Source organism: Podarcis cretensis, assembly GCF_951804945.1.
Source record: "Podarcis cretensis genome assembly, chromosome: 5".
NCBI classification, from domain to species: domain Eukaryota; kingdom Metazoa; phylum Chordata; class Lepidosauria; order Squamata; family Lacertidae; genus Podarcis; species Podarcis cretensis.
The window spans coordinates 87,125,559-87,151,658 of NC_137174.1; the positions used below are offsets into that span (position 1 = coordinate 87,125,559).

At 43.9% G+C, this 26,100-nt stretch overlaps 3 protein-coding genes across 4 annotated transcripts in view; 1 reads left to right on the forward strand and 2 right to left on the reverse strand.

The window, feature by feature from the left end:
• The window catches only part of GPR160 (G protein-coupled receptor 160), a 333,442-nt gene extending 307,926 nt beyond the window's left edge, over positions 1 to 25,516 (forward strand). The window contains exon 3 of the transcript XR_013839401.1: positions 25,502 to 25,516. The gene's annotated coding sequence lies outside the window, so the exon portion shown is untranslated. The remainder of the gene's footprint in view (positions 1 to 25,501) is intronic.
• RPL22L1 (ribosomal protein L22 like 1) lies at positions 8,840 to 13,754 on the reverse strand. The gene is made up of 4 exons (XM_079978346.1): positions 13,552 to 13,754; positions 11,548 to 11,640; positions 10,352 to 10,473; positions 8,840 to 9,170 (listed from the first exon to the last, which is right to left on the reverse strand). Exons 1-4 carry the CDS (start codon positions 13,558 to 13,560, stop codon positions 9,026 to 9,028), a joined length of 369 nt encoding a protein of 122 aa, XP_079834472.1. The 5' UTR covers positions 13,561 to 13,754; the 3' UTR covers positions 8,840 to 9,025.
• Positions 14,738 to 24,988, reverse strand: EIF5A2 (eukaryotic translation initiation factor 5A2). 2 transcript variants are annotated; one of them, XM_079978340.1, is made up of 5 exons: positions 24,838 to 24,988; positions 22,020 to 22,209; positions 20,598 to 20,702; positions 19,328 to 19,459; positions 14,738 to 17,799 (listed from the first exon to the last, which is right to left on the reverse strand). In XM_079978340.1, the coding sequence occupies exons 2-5, from the start codon at positions 22,182 to 22,184 to the stop codon at positions 17,740 to 17,742; spliced, it is 462 nt and encodes a 153-aa protein (XP_079834466.1). In that variant the 5' UTR covers positions 22,185 to 22,209; positions 24,838 to 24,988; the 3' UTR covers positions 14,738 to 17,739. The 2 variants fall into 2 exon arrangements, with proteins under 2 accessions (XP_079834466.1, XP_079834467.1); XM_079978341.1 differs by lacking the exon at positions 24,838 to 24,988 and adding an exon at positions 24,345 to 24,511.
• Positions 25,517 to 26,100: the final 584 nt, after the last annotated feature.

Here is a 26,100-nt window from a genome sequence, read left to right on the forward strand (position 1 = left end):
TTTCCTTGCAAGGTATGTGTCAGACAACTGCAGTTGTATGCCAAAATATTCTTCAGTAATTTAAAGATACTGCTCCACCTACTGGAGGAAACACTGTTCTCTTTTGCTCTTTGGTGGGCTCCTCTAGACAGCCAATTTACTGAGCATTCATCCAGATTTGCTTGCAGAACGTTTTGCTTGCAGAACGTTTAACTCGCTCTATGCGGGGCTGCCCTTGAAACTGTCCCAGAAACTCCAGCGGGTGCAGAATGCTGCAGCGAGGCTCCTCATGGGGTCCTTGCCATGGGAGCATATTCACCCAGTGCTCTACCAGCTGCACTGGCTCCCGGTGGAGTATAGGGTCAGGTTTAAGGTGCTGGTTTTGACCTTTAAAGCCCTCTGCGGCCTAGGACCCTGGTAAGACAGAGCTATTCCGCCTGGCCTTCAACTTGAATTAGCCTGATCCTCTATTCCCTTTTCCCCTTTCCTCCTCTATGAAGAAACCCATTCTGAGCCCCCACATTTAAATTCTTCCCTGGTCTCCTTGCTGGCCCCAGTAGGACCAACTTGGCCAGTTAGCCCTGGTGATCATATGATGTCTACTGACTGGGGCCCCCGCAAAAAAAAAGACCCCTGAATTTTAGAATTTTATTGATATTGATGCTGCATTCTATGTTGTATTTTATGCTGTTTTATGCTGTTTTTAAGTCGCATTTTAATCAATGCTTTATATTTGCTGTTAGCCGCTGTGAGCCTGGTTTTTAAACCGGGAAGGGCAGGGTATAAATAATTTATTATTATTATTATTATTTTGCAGAGGTTTGATGTGAGCAACTGATGGCATTTGTAGGTTATACGGCAATGAGCATTCATTCAGAGGCAGCAAAATTTGCAACAGGAAGCGGAAGAATTCAGTGATGGAGAGGGGGCTTGGGTACCCACAAGAGCTGCACAAAACACCTCTGAGGGCTGCATGTGTCCCATGGGTTGCAGTTGCACATGTGTGGGCTGGGGAGTAAGCTCAAATGAAGTCAGTGGGATTTACTTTGGAGCAAACATGCACACTGAGTCATGGCATCTTATTTTAGTCTGCATTAATTTCATATCTTGAGAATGTTGAGCATTTGCCGGGGTGAATGTAACAGAAGAATGCAGAAAGAATGGTCTGGCAAGGCTGGTGATAGAAAGATTACAGGAACTTTAGGGTTATTACCCCTGGAAAACAAAGCTATTCTGAGTACAAAGCTGCATATTCTGACCAGCACCAGTTTACAAAGAAGTTGGTTGGCAGTTACTGATAGTTAGCATTTTCCTCCTGCTCTTCAGCCATAACCCCCCCCCCCAACACAGTGCACATGGATCAGTTAACTGTCTCTTACCTGCCGTCTGGCAATCCTAAAAGACACAGCACAAAAGGAAAAGGGATTGAGAGGGAGAAGGAAAGGAGCAAACTATTTCTACGTCCATGTTAACGACCAACAAGAATGGAAAGATTTCAAGGAGAAGAAAAGTTACACCACGACACATGGCTGCACTATAAATTAGCAGAAAGGCATTGTTGATATATTAGGACAATAGCGATGGCCACTAACTAGGGTGGCTTCAAGAGTGGGTTGGTTAGACTAATTTATGGGGAATGCGGCTATCAGTGGCAGAATGCCCATGAATGCCAATTTCTGGGAATTGCAAGGGCAGAGAGTGCTCTTGTCCTGTCTTCGGGCTTCCAATAGGCATCTGGTTGACTAACGTGAGAACACAGTGCTGGACTAATTTGCCCACTGGCCTGATCCCAGTAACACACTACAGTGGTACCTCGGGTTAAGTACTTAATTCGTTCCGGAGGTCTGTTCTTAACCTGAAACTGTTCTTAACCTGAAGCACCACTTTAGCTTCTGGGGCCTCCTGCTGCTACTGCGCCGCCAGAACATGATTTCTGTTCGCATCCGGAAGCAAAGTTCTTAACCTGAAGCACTATTTCTGGGTTAGTGGAGTCTGTAACCTGAAGCATATGTAACCCGAGGTGCCACTGTACTTATGTTCTTATGATATTGTCATTTTTGTTTTAGATCCTTTTCCTGCTGGTCCTTAGTATGAAATCCACTGCCTTTTCACAGATGTAAAATTCAGCAAGCAAGCAAACAAAAGGAACAGTAATGTGGTGGGGAGGAAACCATTTGGTTAAACAACAGTCACCCCCCCCCCCTTTTGATTCCATTACAATCCAGTTGTTGATTTTTGGTTTTCGTTTTAATCATCATCATTCACCTGCTGGCACTGACGTTTCATTCAAGCATGTGAAAAGCTGAGGAGGCCGATGAACAAAGCAGGCTTAAAAAAAAAACCCCAAAACCCAATAACCCCCCCCAAACCACTGCCTTATCAGTCAGCAAAAAAGAACAGGACTCAGGAAACAATCAAAGCTTCCTTTAAAAACTATCGGTTTGGAAACATCATGGTCAACAAAGGGGGGCATTGGCCGTTTCTCAGCCAGTCCTATCAGCACAACGGCAACACTGTGTGTAGGCCTCTTGTTTTCGGAGCTTTTGAGTTACGATAAACTGTGTTACACGTGGGCTAAACAAACGTTGCCTGACTAGCAGGCCATACACTCTGGAGAACAAAGGGGGCATTGTGTGCCTTGCTCCAGGGGTGCGATGCTTAATCAGAGTGTTTGCATTGTGTTGGCTTGGGTTCAAGCACATATTGTAGCTGAATATCCAAAAAGGAGGGGGGCGGGGAGATTAAAAATAATATCACTCATTTCTCAATATTATTTTTTTCTGATAGCGTGCACACAAAGGAAAATGGGCCGGATATTTCATCCGCTAGCAGTGCCGTTCGCTTATTCTTCCCCAAGGAATGTAAAGGGCAACACAACTTCTTGGGAAGAGTTGCAGCTCAGTGGTAAAGCGTCCATCTTGCATGCAGAAGGTCTCAGGTTCAATCCCTGACGTATCCGGGTAGGGTTGGAAATGTAGCCAATCTGAAAGCCTAGAGAGCTTTTGCCAGTTAGAGTAAGAAATTCAGAACTAGATGGACCATTGGTTTGACTCAGTATATGGCAATTTCCTGTGTCCTCAGCCCTTGCCATTAGTCTCTGTCCCTAGTGTGAGAGTTGTTAGGTAAATGTAAAGGGACCCCTGACCGTTAAGTCCAGTCGTGGATGACTCTGGGGCCGCGGCGCTCATCTCGCTTTACTGGTCGAGGGAGCCAGCATACAGCTTCTGGATCAGCATGACGCCATTTACCTTCCCACCTGAGCGGTACCTATTTATCTATTTGCACTTCATGCTCTCGAACTGCTAGGTTGGCAGGCGCAGGGACCGAGCAACGGAAGCTCACCCCATCACGGGGATTCGAACCACCGACCTTCTGATCAGCAAGCCCAAGGCTCTGTGGTTTAGACCACAGTGCCACCTGCATCCCTGTGAGAGTTGTTAGGGGACCCCATTCCCCTCACAGAACTACGATTCCCAGGATTCCCTGAGAGAAGGGATTGGTTGTGAAACCACTCTGAGAGTTGAACCCTCCAACATTTCTCCGATGAAAATAGGGACGTCCTATTCCATAATAATAATAATTTTAGTATTTATAGCCCTCCCATCTGACTAGGTTGCCCCAGCTACTCTGGGTGGCTTCCAATATATAAAAAAACGTAATAAAACATTAAACATTAAAAAAACCCAACCACTTCCCTATAGTATACAGGGCTGCCTTCAGATGTCTTGGGTGTGATGGTGGCCTTAGAATTCTGAGTTCTTCTGAATGTGAGTCAGTTAGGAAATGGCATCTCGGTGGATTGGGAGCCAGATGCAAAAATTGGCACCTTGGGAGAATGGATTCAGGGGTGGAGGAAGGGGTATGTGGGCTGCCCTGAGTGTCACCCTTGAGGGGGGTGACAAAATGCTGGGTGGGACTCACTGCGGGGCCTGCAGTGCACCCGAGCCACACTTCTCTCCTGGGAGAGACATGGTGGCTTGGGGGCGTACAGGCTCCGCGCTGCCCAAACGATCCGCCCGCTGCAGACTCTGGAGGCCCCACGGTGCACCCCACCCCTATGGTAGATGCTGGGATGCGCCCCACCCTGATCTGGATGCTGGGATGGCTCTACCATCAAGGCACAGTCCCACTTTGAAACCACAAAAAGCAAAACCTCTTTGAAACTACTTTAAGAGGTCTGAAAAAACACAAGAATAGACAAGCGCTGCTGGATCAAGTCAAAGGCCCATGTAGTTCAGCATCCTGTTCTCACAGTGGCCTGCCAGATTGTCAAGCAAAAAAGCCAGAATAAAAATCTCCCCTGCCCAGATCCTGCCTGCAGCCAGGAAACTGTCGACCAAGCCGGCACCTGACTTTGCAAGCGCCTTCTGCCAGATTCTTCGTACTGCAACTGTCAATGCAGCCTGTTTTACACTGAGCAGGGAACGCATTTAATTTCATCTGCCTGACACCTCCCACGCTACTTCTTAAGACTGTTACAAACTGCACTTCTGGGCTCCAACATCACACCTGGTTTTCCTCCTCACACCTCCACCTGCCAGCCTGCTTTTCTAAATTAACAGGGTGGTGCTCTTATCTAACTATAGACCAGAGGTGGGGAATCTTCTTCTGCTCAGCCTACAATTGGTCCCTTCCAATTTTATGACCCCATCCCATGCTATGTGAAAGTCATGGCTAAATTGTGTCCCATTGATTTCTGTGGGACCTAAGTTCAGCTGCTTAGTCCATATTCAATTCAATGTGCATAGCATCACTTAGTTCAGCTGGTCCTATGGGGATGGGGGCTGGCTCCCATTCTTTAGATGAGAATCTGCGATACATCATATACTCTGGTAGGTGGGGGGGCCATCCTGTTAATTCTCCTCAGCGGAGCCCCAAACACCTGCCCCAAAAGTCTTGCCCTAGGTGCCCCTTTGGTTTAACATTCTGCTGGATGATGGGGATCCAGAATGGCTGGAAGGAGACCCTTTACACAGTGCACCGTTGAACTATGGAACTCACTGCCACAAGATGCAGTGGTGGATGCCAACTTGGATGGCTTTAGAAAGGGATGGGATAAATTCATGGAGGACTATCTGTGGCTACTAGTCATGATGGCCTGTAGGACCAGAGGCAGTGTACCTGAATACCAGTTGCCGAGGATCGTGCTGTAACACTCAAATCCTGCTTGCAGACCATAGGCAACTGGTTAAACCCTCTGTCTAGACAGCTCTGGATTAGATGGGCCTTTTGGTCTAACTAATCCAGCAGGGTCCTTCATACATTCTTAACTGAAAGAAGAACTTTGAAGAACTCAGAAGCTCACTTGCAACTTCTGTTTGCCCTTCAAAAGGCTATACGGTAGCTTTTGCAATGAATAATGAGCCGTCCATTAACCAAGTTGTGTGGGGCAATACTCCGACCCAGATGGCTTTGGGTGGGGGGGAGCACAAAAAGTGTTAAGATGCCAGCTTGTTTGCCTGAGCTGTTCATTTACATTCCCTTCTAAAGCTGCACACTCTGCCGAATTATGGTGCAATACAGCCAGCTAGTGGCGAAGACTGTTAGCAGCCCATTGAACCGATATTTTAAACCGGCTCCCGAACGGAACAGCCAGTCCTTTTATAATCACGGACTACCCATACATTATATTTGAATAGTAAGGCAGTCACTGGAGACTTGAGAGCCATCTGGTGGATGAGGAACAAAAATCTACCTGGGAGGTGGGGAAACTGTGGCCCTCCCGATGTTGAACTACAATTCCCATCAGCCAATGGTTAAGGATGGTGGGAGTTGTAGTTTAGCAACATCCAGAGATAGAGGAGGCCGATGGGCATCGGGCCTAGTAGGCTGAAAGGCAGGGGACCAAGAGTAGGTGGAATCAGAGCCAATGACAAACTGAGTCAATCCAGTCTAGCTTTGTTCCCATCCTCCTCCTTGCTCGGTTCTACAACTCGAGACCAAGGAAGAAGCTGACTGGTCCTAAGTAAAAAAATTCCTTCCAGTAGCACCTTAAAGACCAACTAAGTCAGTTCTTGGTATGAGCTTTCGTGTGCATGCACACTTCTTCAGATACCCATCCTGAATCTGAAGAATTCTGAAGTATCTGAAGAAGTGTGCATGCACATGAAAGCTCATACCAAGAACTGACTTAGTTGGTCTTTAAGGTGCTACTGGAAGGAATTTTTTTGTTTTGACTATGGCAGACCAACACGGCTACCTATCTGTAACTGGTCCTAAGTAGTAAGGCAGAAAGTTGGTGGGTGCTTGAGGAGAAGACTGTTTGGAGAACAGATTCAACACCCTATTCACATACACACAGGCTCAAACATCTCCCAGAACAATGAACAGGAATAATTAGGAAAGGGACAGACAATAAAGGTATCGGTATACAAATGGATGGTGTGACTACATTTGAAATATTGTGTACAATACTGGTCACTCATCCTCAAAAGGAAGGAAGAAAGAGCTGGAGAAAGAAAGTACAGTATCCGGGGGCTGGAATACCTTCCCGGTTAAGGAAAGGCTAAAATATTTGGGGATTTCTAGTTTAGAAGATGCTGCAAAGGGAACAGATCAATGTGTCCAAATTAGTGGCAAAATTTTCCAAGATAATATTTCTGCCACACTTGTGTAACAGTGATTTGGCAATTGTAGGACCCATGAATCTTAAAAAAAATCGAACTTTTTTTTTTGAGGTTGTGTTTTTCAAACCCACCTGCAATTCCCCCCCCCCCAAAAAAAAGGACAGCTGACTGCCCCCTTCACAACCTGAAGGAGCAACTCCACCCACATCGTTCAGCCTGGACACTGAGGTCCAGCTTTGAGGGCCTTCTGGCAGTCCCCTCTGCAAGAAATGAGGTTGCAGGGAACCAGGCAGAGGGCCTTCTTGGTAGTGGTGCCTGCCCTGTGGAACACCCTCCCATCAGATGTCAAGGAAATAAACAACTACAGTGGACCCTCGGTTTACGTTACCTTTCGGGTTGCGAACACAGCAAATCTGGAAGTGTATACTTTCGGGTTTTGCTGCACGTGCATGCACAGAAGTGCTCTGCACACATGCACAGAAGCACTCTATTGTGCCGTCCGTGTGCACAGAAGCAGTGCCTCTAGATGCGGACTCTTGGGGTACGTACGTATGGACTCCCAGAATGAAATAAGTTCGTATCCGGAGGGTCCACTGTATCTGACTTTTAGAAGACATCTGAAGGCGACCCTGTTTAGGCAAGTTTTTAATGTTTGATGTTTTATCGTGTTTTTAATATTCTGTTGAAAGCCGCACAGAGTGACTAAGGAAACCCAGCCAGATGGGCGGTGTATAATACAGTGGTACCTTGGGTTACATACGCTTCGTGTTACAGACTCCGCTGACCCAGAAATAGTACCTCGGGTTAAGAACTTTGCTTCAGGATGAGAACAGAAATCGTGCAGCAGCGTGAGGCCCCATTAGCTAAAGTGGTGCTTCAGGTTAAGAACAGTTTCAGGTAAAGAACGAACCTCTGGAACGAATTAAGTACGTAACCAGAGGTACCACTGTAAATTATTATTATTATTAGCCAACCTAGCACCATCTAGCTGCTTTGGACTACAACAACCATCAGCCTCAGAGAGCACTGGGGTGTCCACTACAGATGTGAGTTGTAGTCCAAAACAAATTGAAGGCACCAGGTTGACAAGATCAGGCAAGTATTGTTTTATGTTGCTACAGCTTAAAAAACCACATCTTCTCATTTTTAACATTGTTGCTGGAATTGTATTATTATTATTGCTTTCTTTTTGTTTGCAAATCATCTTTAAAGTTGAAACAGTAAGATCATCAGGGTTTGAAGGCACGCAATGCTGCAACCTTGCTGAAGTCACACAGGTCTGGTCAGTGCTGGGAGGGGAATCCATCTGAGAGCAACATAAATCTCACCTTGAGTTATTGAAGAAAGGCTGAATACAAGTAGAAAGGCCGACATCCACCTAGGTCATGCTTCAATTTGACCCACGTAAATCAATGGACTTAAACAACTTGCCTATTGAATTCAATGGGTCTAGCCTTGAGTGTTATGAACACATCGTCACCTATAATGAATAATCATGAATGCAAACGGCCCTCTTGCAGATAGCCACTCACTTTTGAAAGTATGGTTACCAAAAATTATAAATAGGGCTTGCATAAAATTATTCCAACAATTCTCTTGCTATATGCATGGTGCTGTCTGGAAAGGCAGAATAAATCGCTTGCATAACCATTGTAGGGAACTGACTTTTGGCCAAACATAATAGCAGAACTGAAAGACTAAGACTTTTCTTCTGAAATTAGTTTCTGACTTAACTGCCTTAACCAGATTTTTCCAAACCAGCTATTATTGGCTGAAGTCATTCTACACAGGAGACTCTGCAACCACTAAATATATAGAGAGCGCAGTCTAGAAACTTCTTAAATAGATCATGTATGAGTACACTATACATCTAGTCCTGTATGACTATGGTGAAAATTCTGAGATAAGAATGGATTTAAGTTTTACTCTAGTTCTACTAGAACAATTATACAGTGGTTCCTCAGGTTACATACGCTTCAGGTTACACACTCCACTAACCCAGAAATAGTACCTCAGGTTAAGAACTTTGCTTCAGGATGAGAACAGAAATCGTGCTTCGGAGGTGCAGTGGAAACGGGAGGCCCCATTAGCTAAAGTGGTGCTTCAGGTTAAGAACAGTTTCAGGTTAAGAACAGATCTCCAGAATGAATTAAGTTCTTCCCAGGTACCACTGTATAATGGACTGGTGAGTCACAGAGATTACAGGAATGTGGCCATTAAGCATAAATATGTGACTGTGATATGTATTTCAATGAAACGTAGGGAAAACCTCATGTCGACAAGAGAACTGCAGATTATAATTTATCAGGAGGCTCTTTTAATGCAACTTTTGAAACACAACAAATCCCAGGTGCCCACAGCAATCTATAAGTCAGTGTACAATTTTTCTTTGGTAATAAATGATTTCATTCTCATAAATAGATGATTCATATGTACACGCTGTGTATCAGGGAAGACAATGCTCCACATAAAAGCTTATTCTACTCCTCGGCTTCAGACCCTTCGTCATCATGGCTGATCTGGAAATAACGCAGTTCGTAGGTCTCCTTGTCAGACGCAACCACGCGCAGCCAGTCACGGAGATTGTTCTTCTTGAGATACTTCTTTGTGAGATACTTAAGGTACCTTTAACACAAAAGGCCAAGTGATTTTAAGTGTATGATGTAATTTGATCACAAGCGTTTACAAAGACGTGATACAAGACAGCAGTCGATGGCTGAGAAAAGCAACAATGATTATTTGTTGAGCAGCTGACCCTTAAGACATAGCCTGTCTAGCAGAACACCTAAGTCTGCAATTATATAGACAAGGGAGAAATTTTAATGGTGCCCAATGGGGATTACTTCTGAATAGACATTGAACTCAGAACCAGAAAGTTCCCAGTCGAAATTTGTTGTTTGTTGTGAACTCACTGAATGGACTTAAGACAAGCCACTATTGTTATCTGCCCCATTTACAACCAGGAGGTCAAGCAGACCCACCTTACAATATTGTTGAAAGGCTGAGAAGTATATGGAAAAATCTGAAACTCTTGAGGTCCTATATAAATACTATTACATGTGATGAAATGAATCTCCATATTAATGCAATCTATCTTAAAAGATGAACTTAATTCACCAAAGGATGAAGGCCATAGCTCAGTGGTAGAGAACCCCTACACAGAAGGTCTTAAGTTCAACCCAACCCTCTGAAACCCTGGAGTGCTGCTGCCATCAGCCTAGACCAGGCAAAGTCTGTGGCAGCTTATTGCTTGGGGTTAAATCCCCCCCAAAAGCATCAAATCTGGTCTCTTTGAAAAAAGCTAAATGGTTTGACTTGGTATGGGACAGTTTAATATGATCCTGTGAGTGACCAATTGAGTAGGCAAAAACTAGGCCACTCCAGGAATTGCCAAAATATTACACTGCTCTCCCACAAAAAACAACAACCTAAGAACACATATTTGGAAATCAAGTGAAATCCATTAGCTTCCTTTCAAATATATCATACTAGTTAAGAAATCAACTGTAGGAAGATGGGGCAAATTAAATAGTCCAACTTCACCTTCCAGTTCTCTTTCAAAAGCTGATATTCCAGAACAGAACTGAGAATAGTCTTCAGGTGTCAAGTGTGCGTTTGGCACAGAAACACATGCTAAAGACACAAGATAATAAACAGCCTCAAATGCTACTACTTCAGGTTAGCTTAACTGGGGAATTTCAACTAAAGCCACATTTTAAATTGGTTTACAATTCTTACTACGTGTCCTGAGGTTTGGAGCTAAAATCAGAAAGAAAAGCCCACCACACAAAATAAAGAACACCCACCTTTTTGAGAACTGCCTTTCAGATGTCACTGTGATTTTGTTTTTAAAGCGTTCAATATGAACTACATTTCCCAAGTTTCCAGTTTTTCCATTGACCTTAACTTTTTCCTTCAGGAACTGTTCCTAATTCAAGAAAAACAAAAAAAATGCAACACTAGGGAATGGTGCCCTAGATGTGGAACTAGGGAAGTGACCCTAGCCAGACAATCCATTATTACAGTCACAAAATGCAAATAAATCATGCAAGAATCAAGAAAAATGAATAGAAATATTCCTATTAATGTACCGTATTTTCCGCCCTATAGGACGCACTTTTTCTTCTCCAAAAATGAAGGGGAAATGTGTGTGCGTCCTATGGGGCAAATGCAGGCTTTCGCTGAAGCCTGGAGAGCGAGGGGGGTCGGTGCGCACCGACCCCTCTAGCTCTCCAGGCTTCAGGAAGCTATCCGCTAGCCGTGGGAGACGCAGCTCTCCCACGGCTAGTGGAGACCTTGCTGGCACCCAGAAGCTTGGGGCGCGCTGAGCTCAGCACGCCCCAAGCTTCGGGCTTCATGCAGCGCTCCGCTAGCCGTGGGAGAGCTGTGCGAAGTCACGCGGCTCTCCCACGGCTAGCAGCCTGTTCTGGAGCTGGGGAAGCTCAGGCTTCCCCCGCCCCAGCCCCGCACCTGGGGGGGGGGAATAATTTTTTTTCTTTATTTCCCCCCAAAAAAACTAGGTGCCTCCTATGAGCCGGTGCGTCCTATGGGGCGAAAAATACGGTAATTCATAACACACAATATCTGTCTCTCTCTATATATTTATTTTAAGATACCAAAACATTGGTATGATACATAGTCATTTGGTATGGAATCCATCTGGATTATGATTAAGATAGTCACTAAGCCAAGCTAAATAATTATCCCATCCAGGTCTGTAACTCCAAACCTCCCTGCACAAGCAAAGGTAATTGCAGGCAGTAAGAATTAAAACAGGATGTGATTAATTGGCTGGGAATGATTTACAGTTGTAGGAGTCAAGTTCTTACCCATAGGCTGATTTGAATAAAGGGCAACTATCATGAATTTTATTATAAACACGCATAGACTTAATTTCCTTTAAAAGAAACCTCAAGCATTTGAATTTTTTTCCTTCCTTAAGTTTCAATGTATGTTGCCATTAAAACATGACCAAAGAAGTGTGAACAGCAGAACTACTTACAAAATTTCCTGAATCAAATATTCCATCTTCTACAGGATGGGTGAGGTCAAGGCTATACTTGCAAGTTGATTTTTTCAGTTTCTTGTCCTTTTGCTAAAAGAAAAACAAACATGCCCCTGAAGTTAGTATAAATGATCCTTATATTCGATCAGTATAGTCAAGAGGAAATATATACCTCATATATCAGAGATGCCTTAATATATTTCTCTACTTAACCAATATTCTTTATCCTGTAACTTTCACTTAACACAGAAAATATATTAGTAATGAAAATTTCATCACCTACCCTCACTACAGTGCAAGCCAAGCATAAGAATTAACAGTTCTTTAATAGCTAACTTTGTTTTCCTCTCAAAGGGCTAGGGACAACTTTTTTGTTACCCTATTTTAGACTAAAATAACGGAGGACCTTGCGCCAAACAAACAAGAGCAGTTTCTGCCACGAGCACCAACTAGAATCCAAAGGGCCCATACGCAGGACCTGTGAGGTGGCAGAATCTGGCTAATCAGGGCAGTCAAGGGTCTTAGGAACCAGTGTGGTATAGTGGTTAGAATGCTAGACTAAGTATGGGAAATTAAGGTCAAACCCTCACTCAGCCATGAAGCTAACTAGGTGACCTTGGGCCAGTAACTACCTCTTCGCCTAACCTACCTTTGAGTGTTCTTGTGGGGATTCAATGAGTGGAAGAACGATGTACAGCACCTTGAATTTTTGCTAATTAAACACTATGGTCTTTTAAATGGGGGGGGGGAGGGTTTGAGGCATATTGGTTTTGTTACTATGTATTTTTATATTGTAAACCACTTTGTGATCCTCCAATGAAGGGTTTATAGAAATTTAATAAATAATAATAACTCCCGGGGGGGGGGGGAAGAGGTTGGACTTAAGTGCTATGGAAGACCGGGATTAAGTGTCATTCCTTCATTTGTGGCTATCATAGCACAGGGCTCCCCCCCCCCTTTCATCCGATGTATACCTAATGTTAAGATGTACATTGGTACCTCGGGTTACAGACGCTTCAGGTTATAGACTCTGCTAACCCTGAAATAGTACCTCAGGTTAAGAACTTTGCTTCAGGATGAGAACAGAAATTGTGCAGCGACGGCGCAGCAGCAGCAGGAGGCCCCATTAGCTAAAGTGGTGTTTCAGGTTAAGAACAGTACCAGGTTAAGAACAGACCTCCAGAACAAATTAAGTTCTTAACCCAAGGTACCACTGTATACCTAAAGTTAAGCGGTGGTAATACACAAGATGCAGAACTGGGGACGCTCATCATTTACTATTGCCAGTTGACATTTATTTATCCACGGGCTTTTCAATTTTCCCCATGTCCCTTTATGGATGTCCTATGCATTTTTGCTGGAGCAGCAAACTTGGGTGACCTTCCTTCAGATGTTGCTGGACTCCCAGACAGCGGGGCCCAATGATCCAAGAATGACTTCAAATTGCAATCTAGCAACATTTCCCTTTGCGTGACAGGATTAGGAAACCCATCACCGAAAAGCACGACGACGTGAAGGAGGTACCTTAGAACAGTGTTTCCCAACTTTGGGCCTCCAGCTGTTTTTGAACTACAATTCCCATCATCCCTGACCACTGGTTTTGCTAGCTAGGGATGATGGGAGTTGTAGTCCAAAAACAGCTGGAGGCCCAAGGTTGGGAAACACTGCCTTAGAAAATTGGCAATGAGCTAAGAGAGTTCTTCACAAGAGTCCTCCAGACCTTATTTCGCATTATGTACGTGATCTTGCAAAACGTGTGCGGCGCCCATGAACTCAGGGTGCCAAACACGACAGGCAATCCTACTGGATTCAACGGCCTTACTCCCAGGTAAGGGGGATTTGGGGTCACAGCTACACAGCAGCCTCCCAACAGCCCTGCAAGGCTTACTAGTGTGTCGGAAAGGAGGAGGCGAGGGAGAGAGGAGTGAGCAGGGAAGCCTTCCTGCCCTCCTTTAACCCACGGGTGTCTCCCGCCACAGCCCGCCCGGCTCAGAAACTCACCGGCGCCATCTTGGCCAGGCAATGGAGAAAGGGAGGGCGGAAGCATCGCGGCCGCGCTTTTATAGATATCCGCGCCGTGACGCAATGACGTGCAGCGTGGACCACGCTCGAGGGATAAAGGAAGAGAGTTGACGCTCGGATCAGGGAAGAGGGGTAATACTTCCGGGTGCCGCGCGCCCGCTCGTTTCCGGTAACGTGCGCACACCGGAAGCTGCCTGACAGAGTCCGGACGGTGGGTCCTGGTGTCTCGGCGCTTCTTTATTTTGGGGGGGGGGGGGGTTTCAAGTTTTATCAATAGAAATAAGAAACCCAAGGAGCGCGAGGAAGAACCGACCGGAAACAGCTTCCCAGGGCAATAGACAGGGAGCAGACGCAGTCCCGGGTGGAGAGGCTTGGGACTGGCGTCCTTCTGAATGCCGAGCGAGGCTCTACCTCAGAGCTACATCTCTTCCCAAGGTTCCCTATAATCGCTGTAGGATTTTTGGAACCCGTAGTCTGTTATGAGTGTGGAAATGCCACAAAGCTCCACCACACACACACACCGTATTTTTATGCAAGCAAGCTATTCTTGGAAAAGCGCCTCCCAATTAGGCAAGTACTATTTAGGGTTGCCATATTTCAAACAATGAAAATCCGTTGTTTTTTTATTTTCCAATTAACAAATCAAAACCAAATTAAATTAACACTATTATTTTTTATATTTAAAAAAATAGGTTTCTTGCTTCGGATTTTCCTGGATATTTGACCGATTTCCACTGGAATACTATTCCGGATGTATGGCAACCCCAAATACTAGCTGGCCAAAAATCTCTTTGCCCGCCTCTGAAGTAACAGTGGACTACATTACAGGGGTTCAAGAAGCCCTTTCCAACCCCAAACCTCTCCCCTCTGCAATGCAGCAGATATTAACAATCAGTTTTAGCGTTTGGGTGTCAAGTCCTCCCCAACCTTGTTTTACAATGAGAGAAATATTGGGCACCTTTGTGCTGTTCAAGCAAATGTATTTGCTCAGGTCAGTTTTTATTGGGCAATCCACTGCAGCCTTCCTTTTCAAGTGAGATTGTGATCAATGATGCATGCTTAATAAGGAAACTACAGTAGGGTCACGTCCGTATAGAATTCATAATCTGTGGAAGTGCATATACAAGGCATTTATTAGCAGTTGTAGTGAAAAAAGTCAAAAGAGTAGCACTTAGGTTCAAACTTTATTCTCATTGTGATCCAAATAATAATTCAAACTTTTCAATAAAACAGTCGTTAAAAGCCAAGAACTCTTAACACATGAATACGCTATTACAGAAATGCAGAAAAAATACAAACCTTTCAAGTTTTGCTTTTAAAGTCAAAAGTCACTCCTGTACAATGAACACTGCATCCATTTGCTAGCCAGTAGGTATATTGCATACTTGTCTGAGCTACCGTATGTGGCAAATACAAAACCCCTCCTCCCCACACGTTGTTTACAATTATATGTTAATGTAACAGTCACTGATCATGAGCGTTCACTACAAGACCTAGATAAAACAATGTAAATAAAAGCCACAGGGATCATTGTCCGAGTTGTACTGTGGAAATGTGGGTATAATGTATGAGAGTCATATGTTTTACCCAGGATAAAATGTTTAAGCACAGCTTGTTCTATGAAAGTTTCCAGACACAGCCAACATTTCCATACTTAAAGCTTACTGCAGTCAAACATGTCATCTAGTCACTAGAATAGCTTGGTCACAATGTTTGACTGTGTTAGACTAAGGTTCAATGTACTAGAACTCTACTTGCATCATAGGCATGCTATAAATTTATGGAATACAAAACCCTGTAAGACTTTCAAGCAGCTTTGTTAAAATAATCAACTTAAGCTCTTTCAATTCTTCACAAGAGCAGCCCTGAGAAGAGTATATTCAAGTCATGGCTCAACTAGCAGTGGTTTTGTTGAACAAAGACACAACAACACATCAAGAGGTAAAGTTGGGTTTTAAAAAAGAAGTTCCTAACATCTGAGGCAAGAGAACCTACAGCACACTGAACAAAACATCAATGGACCCAAACAAGAAAGCTTGCACCATTACAGAACAGCAGCAGGACTGAGTTGCTCATATCAACAGCCTTAATTTTGGCTTACAGCTTGTTAGAAGAGCTTCCACCTGCTCCAACTAAATACAATTTGTTCCAACTATGAAGTAAAAACCATTTAAAAGTGAATTTAGAGAAACATGATTACCCTGAAATAGCTTAAATAACCTGAAAGATACAGTTTTAAGCTTTTATTAGCAAAGTTAGTTTATTGTAAACCTGGTGGGTTTGTAGAGATTGCTCTCTGCTAATGAAATGGCTTTGCTATTGTCTTATTGTAAATACTGTAGTTTTTACTGGTGAAATGACACTGCAAAACCTGTATGCAAAAGAGTGCCATACAGATCTACTTAGCAGATGTGTTTTTCCCCTCATCTAGTCTAGATATTCTGTGGTTCCAGATTGCTAAAAGTCAAGTTGAAATTAAGACAGTATGTTTTCCGAAGTATAAGAGGGCACTTCAGTAACACATTTCCAAAAGCCACCTGCCTCTACACATTTTAGTTGCATACGTCCTTAAGATGATGCAAGCAGTTAAGATGTTAGTAGGACTCTTCAGATACTATGACACCAGTTTACTTCTCAAAACTGTTCACATTCATGACTAATGATACTAGCTGAGTCCATGTTTCAAACTGAGACTTCTCATTCAAACCATGAATATTGAGAATCAACTATCTAGGAACACTCACATGATTAGACTAAATATGCTAAAATCCTTCAGCTTTCCAGTAGCCCTAGATCTTGAAATATGTAGTTATTTACTACCACATCAAGACTGTGCTTTGTTCGAGTGTTTATTGCCAAATCAATCTACATTGTGCCCCTTCTCTGCATAGATACTTATAATATAGAGCCTACCACTAGACCCTGATGGAGTTCATTTACACCTGTTGTCTAAGTAACTTCACTGATTAAAGGGCAACCATATTCCTAACTGAAGCTCAAAATCCTGTTTCCTATGCACACAAAAAGCTGCCAGTAATGAACTAAGCACGTTTTAAGAACCCAGTCACTAGTTCAAGTTAGTCAGTTGCTACCAATATTTAAGGCAAATTTAAGTTAAGTTGGTGTCCCGCAAAATGCTAATGAAGAAGCATGATCTTACAAAGTTGAAGGTCATGTAGACAAATTGTCTGTTAGCGATTAGGCATTTGCCTGTTCAGTGTAATCAAGTCTTGCACAAGTAGATTGTGAGTCAGAGTGACCCTTTAACACAGCGCTGAAGTTCTTGCACTTGATAGAGCACTCTGTCATAGTTCTTTTGGGGACTGTACAACCCATGGCCTAATTTCAGTTGCGTGAAACCAGGCTCATATTAAGCCTTTATACAAGCTAGTATGTGCACTTTTGATCCATTAATAAAAAGTCAAAAAGTCTATTTGTGCTACAAAACTAAAGAGTTAAAATAAAAAACAAATATGCCTAATACTGAAACACTTGAGGCATTCCCTTCTTTTAAACTAGAAGAGTGGCTGAACTCCATGTTGAAATCAAAGGCCTCTAGTGAATCTCCTCTCCCTCCCTCCCACCCCCAAGCTTTTGTGCACTATTAACCAGAGTATGAAAGCATCCAATATTCTGGATGTTTGCATCACAGGCAAATGGTGACATGTTAAGAGTGAGCCAGCCAGCAAGACTACAGATATAAGTTTGTTGTACATGGCCATCAGCACTGGCATTTTGATCACATGAGTTCCCTTGTCTCCAGCTCAATGACTATTCACAGTTCAGTGCAAGCCACATTTCACCATATTTTAAGATAAAAGTGGTTATTCGCATTTGTTTAAAATGTTGTATTTAAACACTATTCTTACTTAAACCCAAACTTAGTACTACCTTGGTATTGGCACTGCTATACAGTCTCATTCGAGCAAAGCATACTAGTTAATACCTCATGATCTAAAATGACAGTTTTGACTGCCTTGCCATTCCTGTAAGCACTTGAACTTCAGCAATTTTAATATTGCCAAATGGCTTGCAACATTAGCCAGCACTATTTTCAAACAAAGACACGAGGTTGCTAGTGAAGGTTATAGCTTTGGTGATAATTAGAACTAAAATAAGAAATCTGCAGTTGCTGAGATATGAGCAGCTGCTCAAATCCAGATGGTCCTATTTGCAAGGTTTTATGGCTACAGCACATTCTTCACTCATTGCACACATGACTGATACCTAAAGGAGAGAGAAAAAGCATTATTAGGATACGCAAAACAGCTATTACATTTACAAGTGTTGTGATGGCAATAGTTGAGTTCTAGCACCAGTATTCCAATTTTAGTCAACCTCCCAGCAAAACACTAATCACAAAGCACATAATTAAGCCAATCTAAAATAGTAGCAGCTTGAGTTCAGCTGAAAAATAGGAAGTATTTATAATAAAGACAAGCTGAGGAATATAACTTTAACTTATCCTGATCATCTAGTTTAGGAGGGCACTGATATCATTTCCATGTAATTATTTTGCCACCACATATTTGACAAAATGAGACAGTGGTTCCCAATTAGAGGTCTGCATAACCCATCCAGGGGGTCCATGGCTCATCAACTGCTCGGGACATCGCATTTTTTTAGGGCTATGCTCTTATGTAGGAGTGTGGTCCAGAAAACGCGCATCACAGTTGAGCTGGGACATTCTGGGGGGTATGGTGTCACCACTGAGGTAACAAATGTTATATTTTCAAAAGTAGGGGGACCATGGCTTGGCTTTTGAAAAACAGGCGGTCTACAGTACTTAGCTATTAAGGAACCACTAGATTTACATGGTGACAGCAGTCACGAAATTAAAAGACGCCTGCTCCTTGGGAGAAAAGCGATGGCAAACCTAGACAGTATCTTAAAAAGCAGAGAAATCACCTTGCCAACAAAGGTTCGTATACTTAAAGCCATGGTTTTCCCAGTAATGTAATGTATGGAAGTGAGAGCTGGACCATAAAGAAGGCTTATCGCCGAAGAATTGATGCTTTTGAATTACGGTGCTGGAGGAGACTCTTGAGAGTCTCATGGACTACAAGAAGATCAAACGCATCCATTCTTAAGGAAATCAGCCCTGAGTGAGTGCTCACTGGAAGGACAGATCGTGAAGCTGAGGCTCCAAGACTTTGGCCACCTCATGAGAAGAGAAGACTCCCTGGAAAAGACCCTGATGCTGGGAAAGATGGAGGGCACAAGGAGAAGGGGACGGCAGAGAACGAGGTGGCTGGATAGTGTTCTCGAAGCTACCAGCATGAGTTTGACCAAACTGCGGGAGGCAGTGGAAGACAGGAGTGCCTGGCGTGCTCTGGCCCATGGGGTCACGAAGAGTCGGACACGACTAAACGACTAAACAAGATTTACATGTTGGTTTTTGTTACTAGTGTGATGCCAAAGCTTCCCATGGCTGATACGTTCTGCTTTGAAGGTATAATGTATTTCTATTTTAAATGTGTTGCAAGTTGCTTGGAGACCTTCAGTTAGTAAGCAATTAAAAAGTCTGATAAATAATATGAAGAAAAAACCAACTGCAATTACAAGAGATAAGCCATTTATTATTTCAGAATAGCAAACTAATTCTACTTTATCCCCCTTTCTTTTCTTCCCATTAAAATAAGGCCCAGGAAGTTATTTTAGATCAACCGTTAGCAGCAATAAAGTACTATCAAGGTAACTTGGGTGTCTTAAGAAAAATAAAACCCCAGATTTTTTCAAACCACTGAGATTTTACCTGGAAATCTTCGCCTGCATTATATTTCCCCTCTATTTCTTTGCCTAGTTCACCTTCTGGCACCTTCAGATCCTCACGAACTTCACCACTTTCTGTCAGCAAAGAGAGATACCCATCCTGTATACAGATCAGCTGCAAGAAATTAACAATTCCAATTCAATTTTATTCATAATTGCATGAAGTTCAGTCAAAAGTATTGGCATTGAGCCATATGGGCGCTGCTTTCTGAACTTAGCATTTTGCTTCTGATTGCTATAGACCAGTGGTTTTCAAAACTTTTTTCTCTGGACCACACTTTCAGAATAAAAATGTATAAAACAATGCAGCTACATGAGAATATGAATCATTCACAAATTATATTTATTGACTGTCCTGGAATCTTTCTGCCACACTTGCCATTGTCTCCTGCTATATCAATGTGGCACACCACACCGTTTGAGAACCACTGCTACAGAAGAACAACCTTGCACATTTCTAATACACAGAACCCAGTTTCAACCGTTTTTTAGCTCAGGATCTATTCAGTGTGAATCACAGCTTTAGTCACTAAAGGGATAAAGTTAAAAATGCTCTATTCAGTAGCACTTTCTAGCAAAAGCAGCTTTGAAACTGAAAAATATAGTAAGATGATCTAAAACTGTCAAATAATTTTATATGTGGTTCCAAATATTGCTATTGGCAGATGTTCTGCAAATGTAATTTGCTTCAAATATTCCTGAATATTTTATAGCAAAGCCTACTGAAGAAATTGCTACCATATTAACCCAGCATGAGATATTTCATAGTACTGCAAAGTACTTGAAGATAGTTCTACTAACATACACTATGCTCTGTATTTAAACATATACATCAAAGCAAGAAACTGCACAACAAAATTGCACAAAATTTTTAGTCTAACAAACAATTCACCAACAAGGGGAATATTTAGGGCCACTTGTTTTATTAAGTCTATGTGTATCCCATCTTTTCTATTAGCATGTTCAATGTGGCTCCTATCCTACAAAATCAATTCATAATGAATAATCTCTCCACTCCCTCTAATGATGGCATTTTATGTTGTCCAGTGGCCGCGCCAAGGGTTAAGTATTTGACTGGAAATGGGATGTCAGAGGTATGAGATTACAAAACCCAGCTCACTTCGATGGGTCCTTTGGAAGGCTAAGTAATTTAAGGTGTAGAATTTTAATTAAGGAAGCATAGTTTTTTCATAGGACATCAGGCTATGCCCAGAAGGGACTTTCTATTTGTATAGATTAAAATGTAGACTTACTTGATAGTCATTCCTCTTGATGTTAGGAACATCCATGTTGTGAGTGGAAGGACAAATATCTTCATATTTTTTGCCAGTGAACACATCAATGCCAACTAGGTGGACCTAGGAGAATGTTCATGCACATATATTTAGGCTACCAAGAACAGTATGTTCAAAGAACAATGTTTGGGGTAGGTGGGGGGAGATAGAAAGCAACGAACAGTAATTCATGTGCATCCACCCAGAGCCTAAAGCTGGAACAGTTCTCTAAGGAAAGCCACATATAATGATATTCAAATTACAGTCTATAGTTGACTAGAACAAGACAGTGAAACACATGGCATGAATCCTGCATGCGACCCTCAAAGCCGTTTTTGGCAGCCCTCAGCAACATTTGACCCAAAACCAGTTAAGGAGGCACTGAGCTTTGGGAAGAGTTGTCTCTACACAACTACACTACAACTCCCATCGTCCCTAGCTAGCAGGACCAGTGGTCAGGTATGATGGGAGTTCTTGTCCAACAACATCTGGGGACCCAAGGTTGAGGATGGCTGGGCTAGCCTATACAGTACAGTATCTTACTTCAGGAGAGAAAAGTCATGAATGATTTACCCATCTCCACAAATAGCTTAGAATTCTGAGACATATAGTTTCCTGTAACCAAAAGTTAGCATTTAAATTGATGTTTGGATGTAACTTCTATGCTAACTGCCTAGATTCAAGTCACCTATGCATGCCCATCACCTTTAAGAATCCTTCTACCAAGGAGATATCTTACTGAAGAACTATCAAGATCATATTTGTGTATGGCGACAGTTCTGAACTTAAGCATGCGCTTAGATACAAATTACACAAGCTCCAAAAGAGAGGCTTGAGTAACTCAAGCTACCTCAATTTTCTGACTTAAATTCACAAGCTTAATCCTGGCGTGTTCCAAACCCGGGAGGACCAGGTTGTGCTGCAGATCTATACTGATTCCCTTCTCACCCTCACCATCGGATTCCCTCCATTTGTGATGCAAAACTAGAGAGGAGCATATGAGCTTCCAGGATGTTTGTAATCCTCCAAACCATGATTTGGAGAATAAGAATGCAATGTCTGAATTGAACCAGTCGTACCACTTGGAATCAGATACATCATTCAGACAAAGGTATCTAGAAAGGTTGCAAGTTTACTAACAAACAGTGTGCACTATATTGAGGGACTCACTTTTCATACTCTCCCCTAGCAGAGAATGCCACCCAAGTCAGAAACCTTATACTAGGACAGCCAGCTAGACTTGCACTACAAGGAGAGGACAGATAGTGACAAGTTAAGTAAGACTGGGCCATGCACCTGGCAAATCTGATGTTTAATATTAGTAAACTAATATTCATTGAAGAGTAATGTTGGCATACCAGAACAGAAGTAAAACTCAAGAAAGCTCTTCCAAGCAATTACCTTTGCATGACCATGCTTGCCAGTCTTCGAAGTTGACATTTCTACAATCTTGCAGGGACGTCCCTTCAGCACCACAAAGCCATTTTTGCGGAGTGCAGAACACTGCATAGGGTAGGTGGCAGAAGCACCAGCATCTCCAGTGGTAAAATCAACTTCATCAGCCATAGTATGTAGTGTGTTCTGGCAAATACTATAAAATTTAAAAATAAATTCAGTTATTTCATCTATCAGTTACATAATAAAGTATTTGTATCTTTAAGAGTGTTATAAATAGATATGCAGATGAACACAAACCATACTTCGAATATAATGAACCATGTTACAGAAAGTACTACGCTCAGTCCAGCATTGAACATATCAACATACTCCACCTTCACTGCAAATACGACAGAGTTGTGAAATGGAATAGCTGTCCCCTGTGGTCACTGAGTACACATCCTAAAAATGCTAACTCAAGACTGCAGTATGAGATGGGAAGGGCAATATTTTACACTCAGGGGTCCAAACTGCCATGTTATGGCTCAGCCAAGGCATGGGGAGAGGAGGAAGAGAAAAGTTGCAGGAGACAATGGTAACAAGGAATGCAAAATTACAATTACAAGATTTATAAGAAATGCAAATTTTACAAGATTTAAAAACTGGGACAATAGATTTATAAATTTGGTTTCTGAAGCTGTGGAATAGCATTTTGGGGGATTATTGAAGATTAAGTGCTACTGTCCCACACTCGACTTAAACATGAACACAGTATTTTGCTGGCAAATGCCAGCTCCTATTTGGTGAGAGCTACAGGCACTGTGTGTTAAACCACAGAGCCTAGGGCTTGCCGATCAGAAGGTCGGCGGTTCGAATCCCCACGATGGGATGAGCTAGGTCCCTGCTCCTGCCAACATAGCAGTTTGAAAGCACTTCAAAGTGCAAGTAGATAAGGTACCGCTCCGGCGGGAAGGTAAACGGCGTTTCTGTGCGCTGCTCTGGTTCGCCAGAAGCAGCTTAGTCATGCTGGCCACATGACTCGGAAAGCTGTACGCCGGCTCCCTTGGCCAATAAAGTGAGATGAGCACCGCAACCCCTGAGTCGTCCGCGACTGGACCTAATGGTCAGGAGTCCCTTTACCCTTACACACCACAGCAATTATAACTGTAACATGTTTCCCACACACTCTGATTGTATGGTGAAGTATACAACTGAGCAATTACCAGCAAATGGGGCTTCTTATTACAGGATGGTTGCGGCAGCATGAAGAATCGCATCTCTCAGAAGTGCCTTTTTGGCAACAACTACAGCCATTTCATGATATTACAATCACAGCAGTTACCCCCAAGCCAGAAATGAAGTGCATGGGGAGAGGTGATGTGAAAGAGCAAAGGAATAACTAATATAGGGTGCTTACAGTAGGCATTTTGTGGTGGTTCATAATTCTGGCAACCGAAGCAAGCCTACTTATCATTTAGTGATCTCAGGAACCTATTTCATCACTGTCTAAAAGCTCTAAGGGTGTACCATGACTGGTAGGGAATGCAGCAGACAGGCGTTAAGCAGCTGAAGCAAAAGCAGATGGGGCTGCTGCATCACTAAACTCTCACAAGAGAATGGAATTTCAACAGATACAGAGCTTATTTTACCCTGCATGGCAAATGGGATTACTCTCAGGGTTTGTGAGCATCTTAAAGGTATCTGGGTGCCCACTATTGCTCAACAGAGGGGGGGGGTGTACGAGGTATGGAACGATTTGACTAGACGACCTTTGGACAGAGCCTACACATCAATTCTTAAGAGGCACAAGGAAGCTTAGTAGGTGTGCACTCTCTTACTCTCTCACACACATTGAGCACACAGGGCCACGATTTGACCGACCCAGCCACCAAAAGCGGAAACCAATGTGGGAAAACAATGGCCAAAGGAGCTCCTCTACCTATTAAACCCCCAAAACACAATCCAAAATCCGCAATAGGGCAGTATCTTTATTAGGGCGTTTTCTCATCTTGGTTAGTCCTAATGGAGATGGCCCTAGAATTGGCCTCCACAGTCACTTACGAACTCAGTTAAAACCGTGCTTCTGGAAGACAATGTTACTCAGCTACGAGTGATCGCCAACGACGACGACGACTATGAATTCTAGCCGTTTTCTTGGGGACCAACATGGCTGCCTTTCCTTCTTGGGTAATTCTAAACACTCGTGAGCAAGAAGCAAAAAGGCCATCATGGATGGAGAAGCTGCGACCCCCGCCCCCCCCCCCCGGGACTGCGAACAGCTCCTAACCAGGTTGGTCGGGGTGTGTGTGGGAGTGTGATATGAGGTGGCGTAGGCCCAACGCTATCTACCTGGCTATCCTGCACGGCAAAGGGGTTGGGATGGATGACCCTTGGGGACCCCATCCGACTCTACGGAGGGCACCGCTGCTTCCCCGCGGAATACACCGTTATTATGCGCGCGGGGGGGGAGGAGTCAGCAGGCCAATTTAAACATGGTTTTCCTCACAGAGCGGGTAATGAGAGAAACAGAGCTGGGAAATTCAAGCCCCCGCCCCCCGGTTCCTCCATCTCCTCAGCCCCGAGTCCCCCCCAGCTCCCGCGAAGGGAGGCGCCCCGCATGGCCGCCTCGTGGGAAGAGCAGGCGGCGCCGGGGAGAAGCCTGAGGGGAAGGCGCCGGCCGCCTCGGACCCGGGTCTGCACCAGACCAGTCCGGCCCGGCTCGCCGTTGGCCTGAGAGGATTCCAAGCGGCCCGCCAACGGCTCCAACGGCTGAGCGGAGGGACTAAGCGGTGGGGGGGGGGAGGGGGCGCCGCACGCACCCGCGTCCGGAGCCAGCACTTACCTCCCACGGCGCAGGGAAAGACTGGAAGAGCGTCGCAGCAACGCGCACGCGCAGAGCAGCCGTAAAGGGAGGCAGGGAGGTGTGTGGGTGGAGAAAAGGAAGGAGGGAGAGCGGGAAGGGGAGGGGGGAATCCCCCTAGGCGTGAAGGGAGCGCGCGCCGTACCTTCCAAATTTAAAGGAGGGGGGGAGAAAACCCCTCAGCCCCGCCCACATCGGGTACAGGTTATCCTCCTTCGCCATTGGCCGCTTTATCGCCCCACCCATGCAAGGCGCGAGCCCGGACCTACGCGTCGGTCTCTACGCCACGTGACGGCTTTTGCCTCCCTGCACATCCTGGATGTCTACACTTTTACGGCGTCTGTGATCGTCATCTGCCTGCGCCAACTCGCGGCTGAACCAAGACTTTTCGTACACGTGTGGGCGCTTCGCAGCATGTGCTCGGCTTTGCCCGGAAACGGTACGGAAAGCGGCTGGGATCAGAAAGCCTGGGCTCTTGCCGCGCGCAGCATTGTGTTTAAGCGGGCTGGTAGTTAGTGGATTGGGAGAGCAGCAACACCCCATCTTTTTTTCATACGAAAGTGGTTAAGAAGCTTTGTGGAGTGTCAGTAGGTTGGCACAAACCATGACGTTTGGGGACATTAATCTAGCTCAGGGTTCTTAATAGTGTTGGAAAAACACCCCACTATGTTTGTTACTATGTTATATATTTTTGTGTTTTTATCTTCTAAACTGCTCTGTGATCCTCGGATGAAATTTAATAAACATAGTTAGCCACGCACGCAGCAACTCTTGGCACAGCTAGGATGCCAACTTGAATAAAATATTGCATAATCGATCACAAGGCACCATTTGAATAGCAGTGCCCATAAACTTTGTGGGTGCCTGGCCAGAGGCCGCCTCTGCTTGAACGGATTCCACTAGGACAAGGACTTCGGCAGTTGATTCTGGGATTAACCAAACTATTGTGAACCGTCCACAGAAAGTGCGCTGGTGTTTCTTTTTCAATTAACTATAAAATTAGGCTAAAAGCGTTAAAGAATACACCCACAAGTTAATCAGTTATAACAACTGGTGCCTAAGCTTGCTCCTTTCCCCCAGACCCTATTTTCCTTGTGTGTCATTCCTTTCATAAAACCTTTAGGGCAGGGTCTCCCTTACTATTTATTTTTTGCAAGCCATGTTTGGAGTGCGAGTCGACTAAAGAGCAGGCTAAACATGCTTTAAACAGATAAAACTTAACATCTCTCTATCTCAGTACTCAAA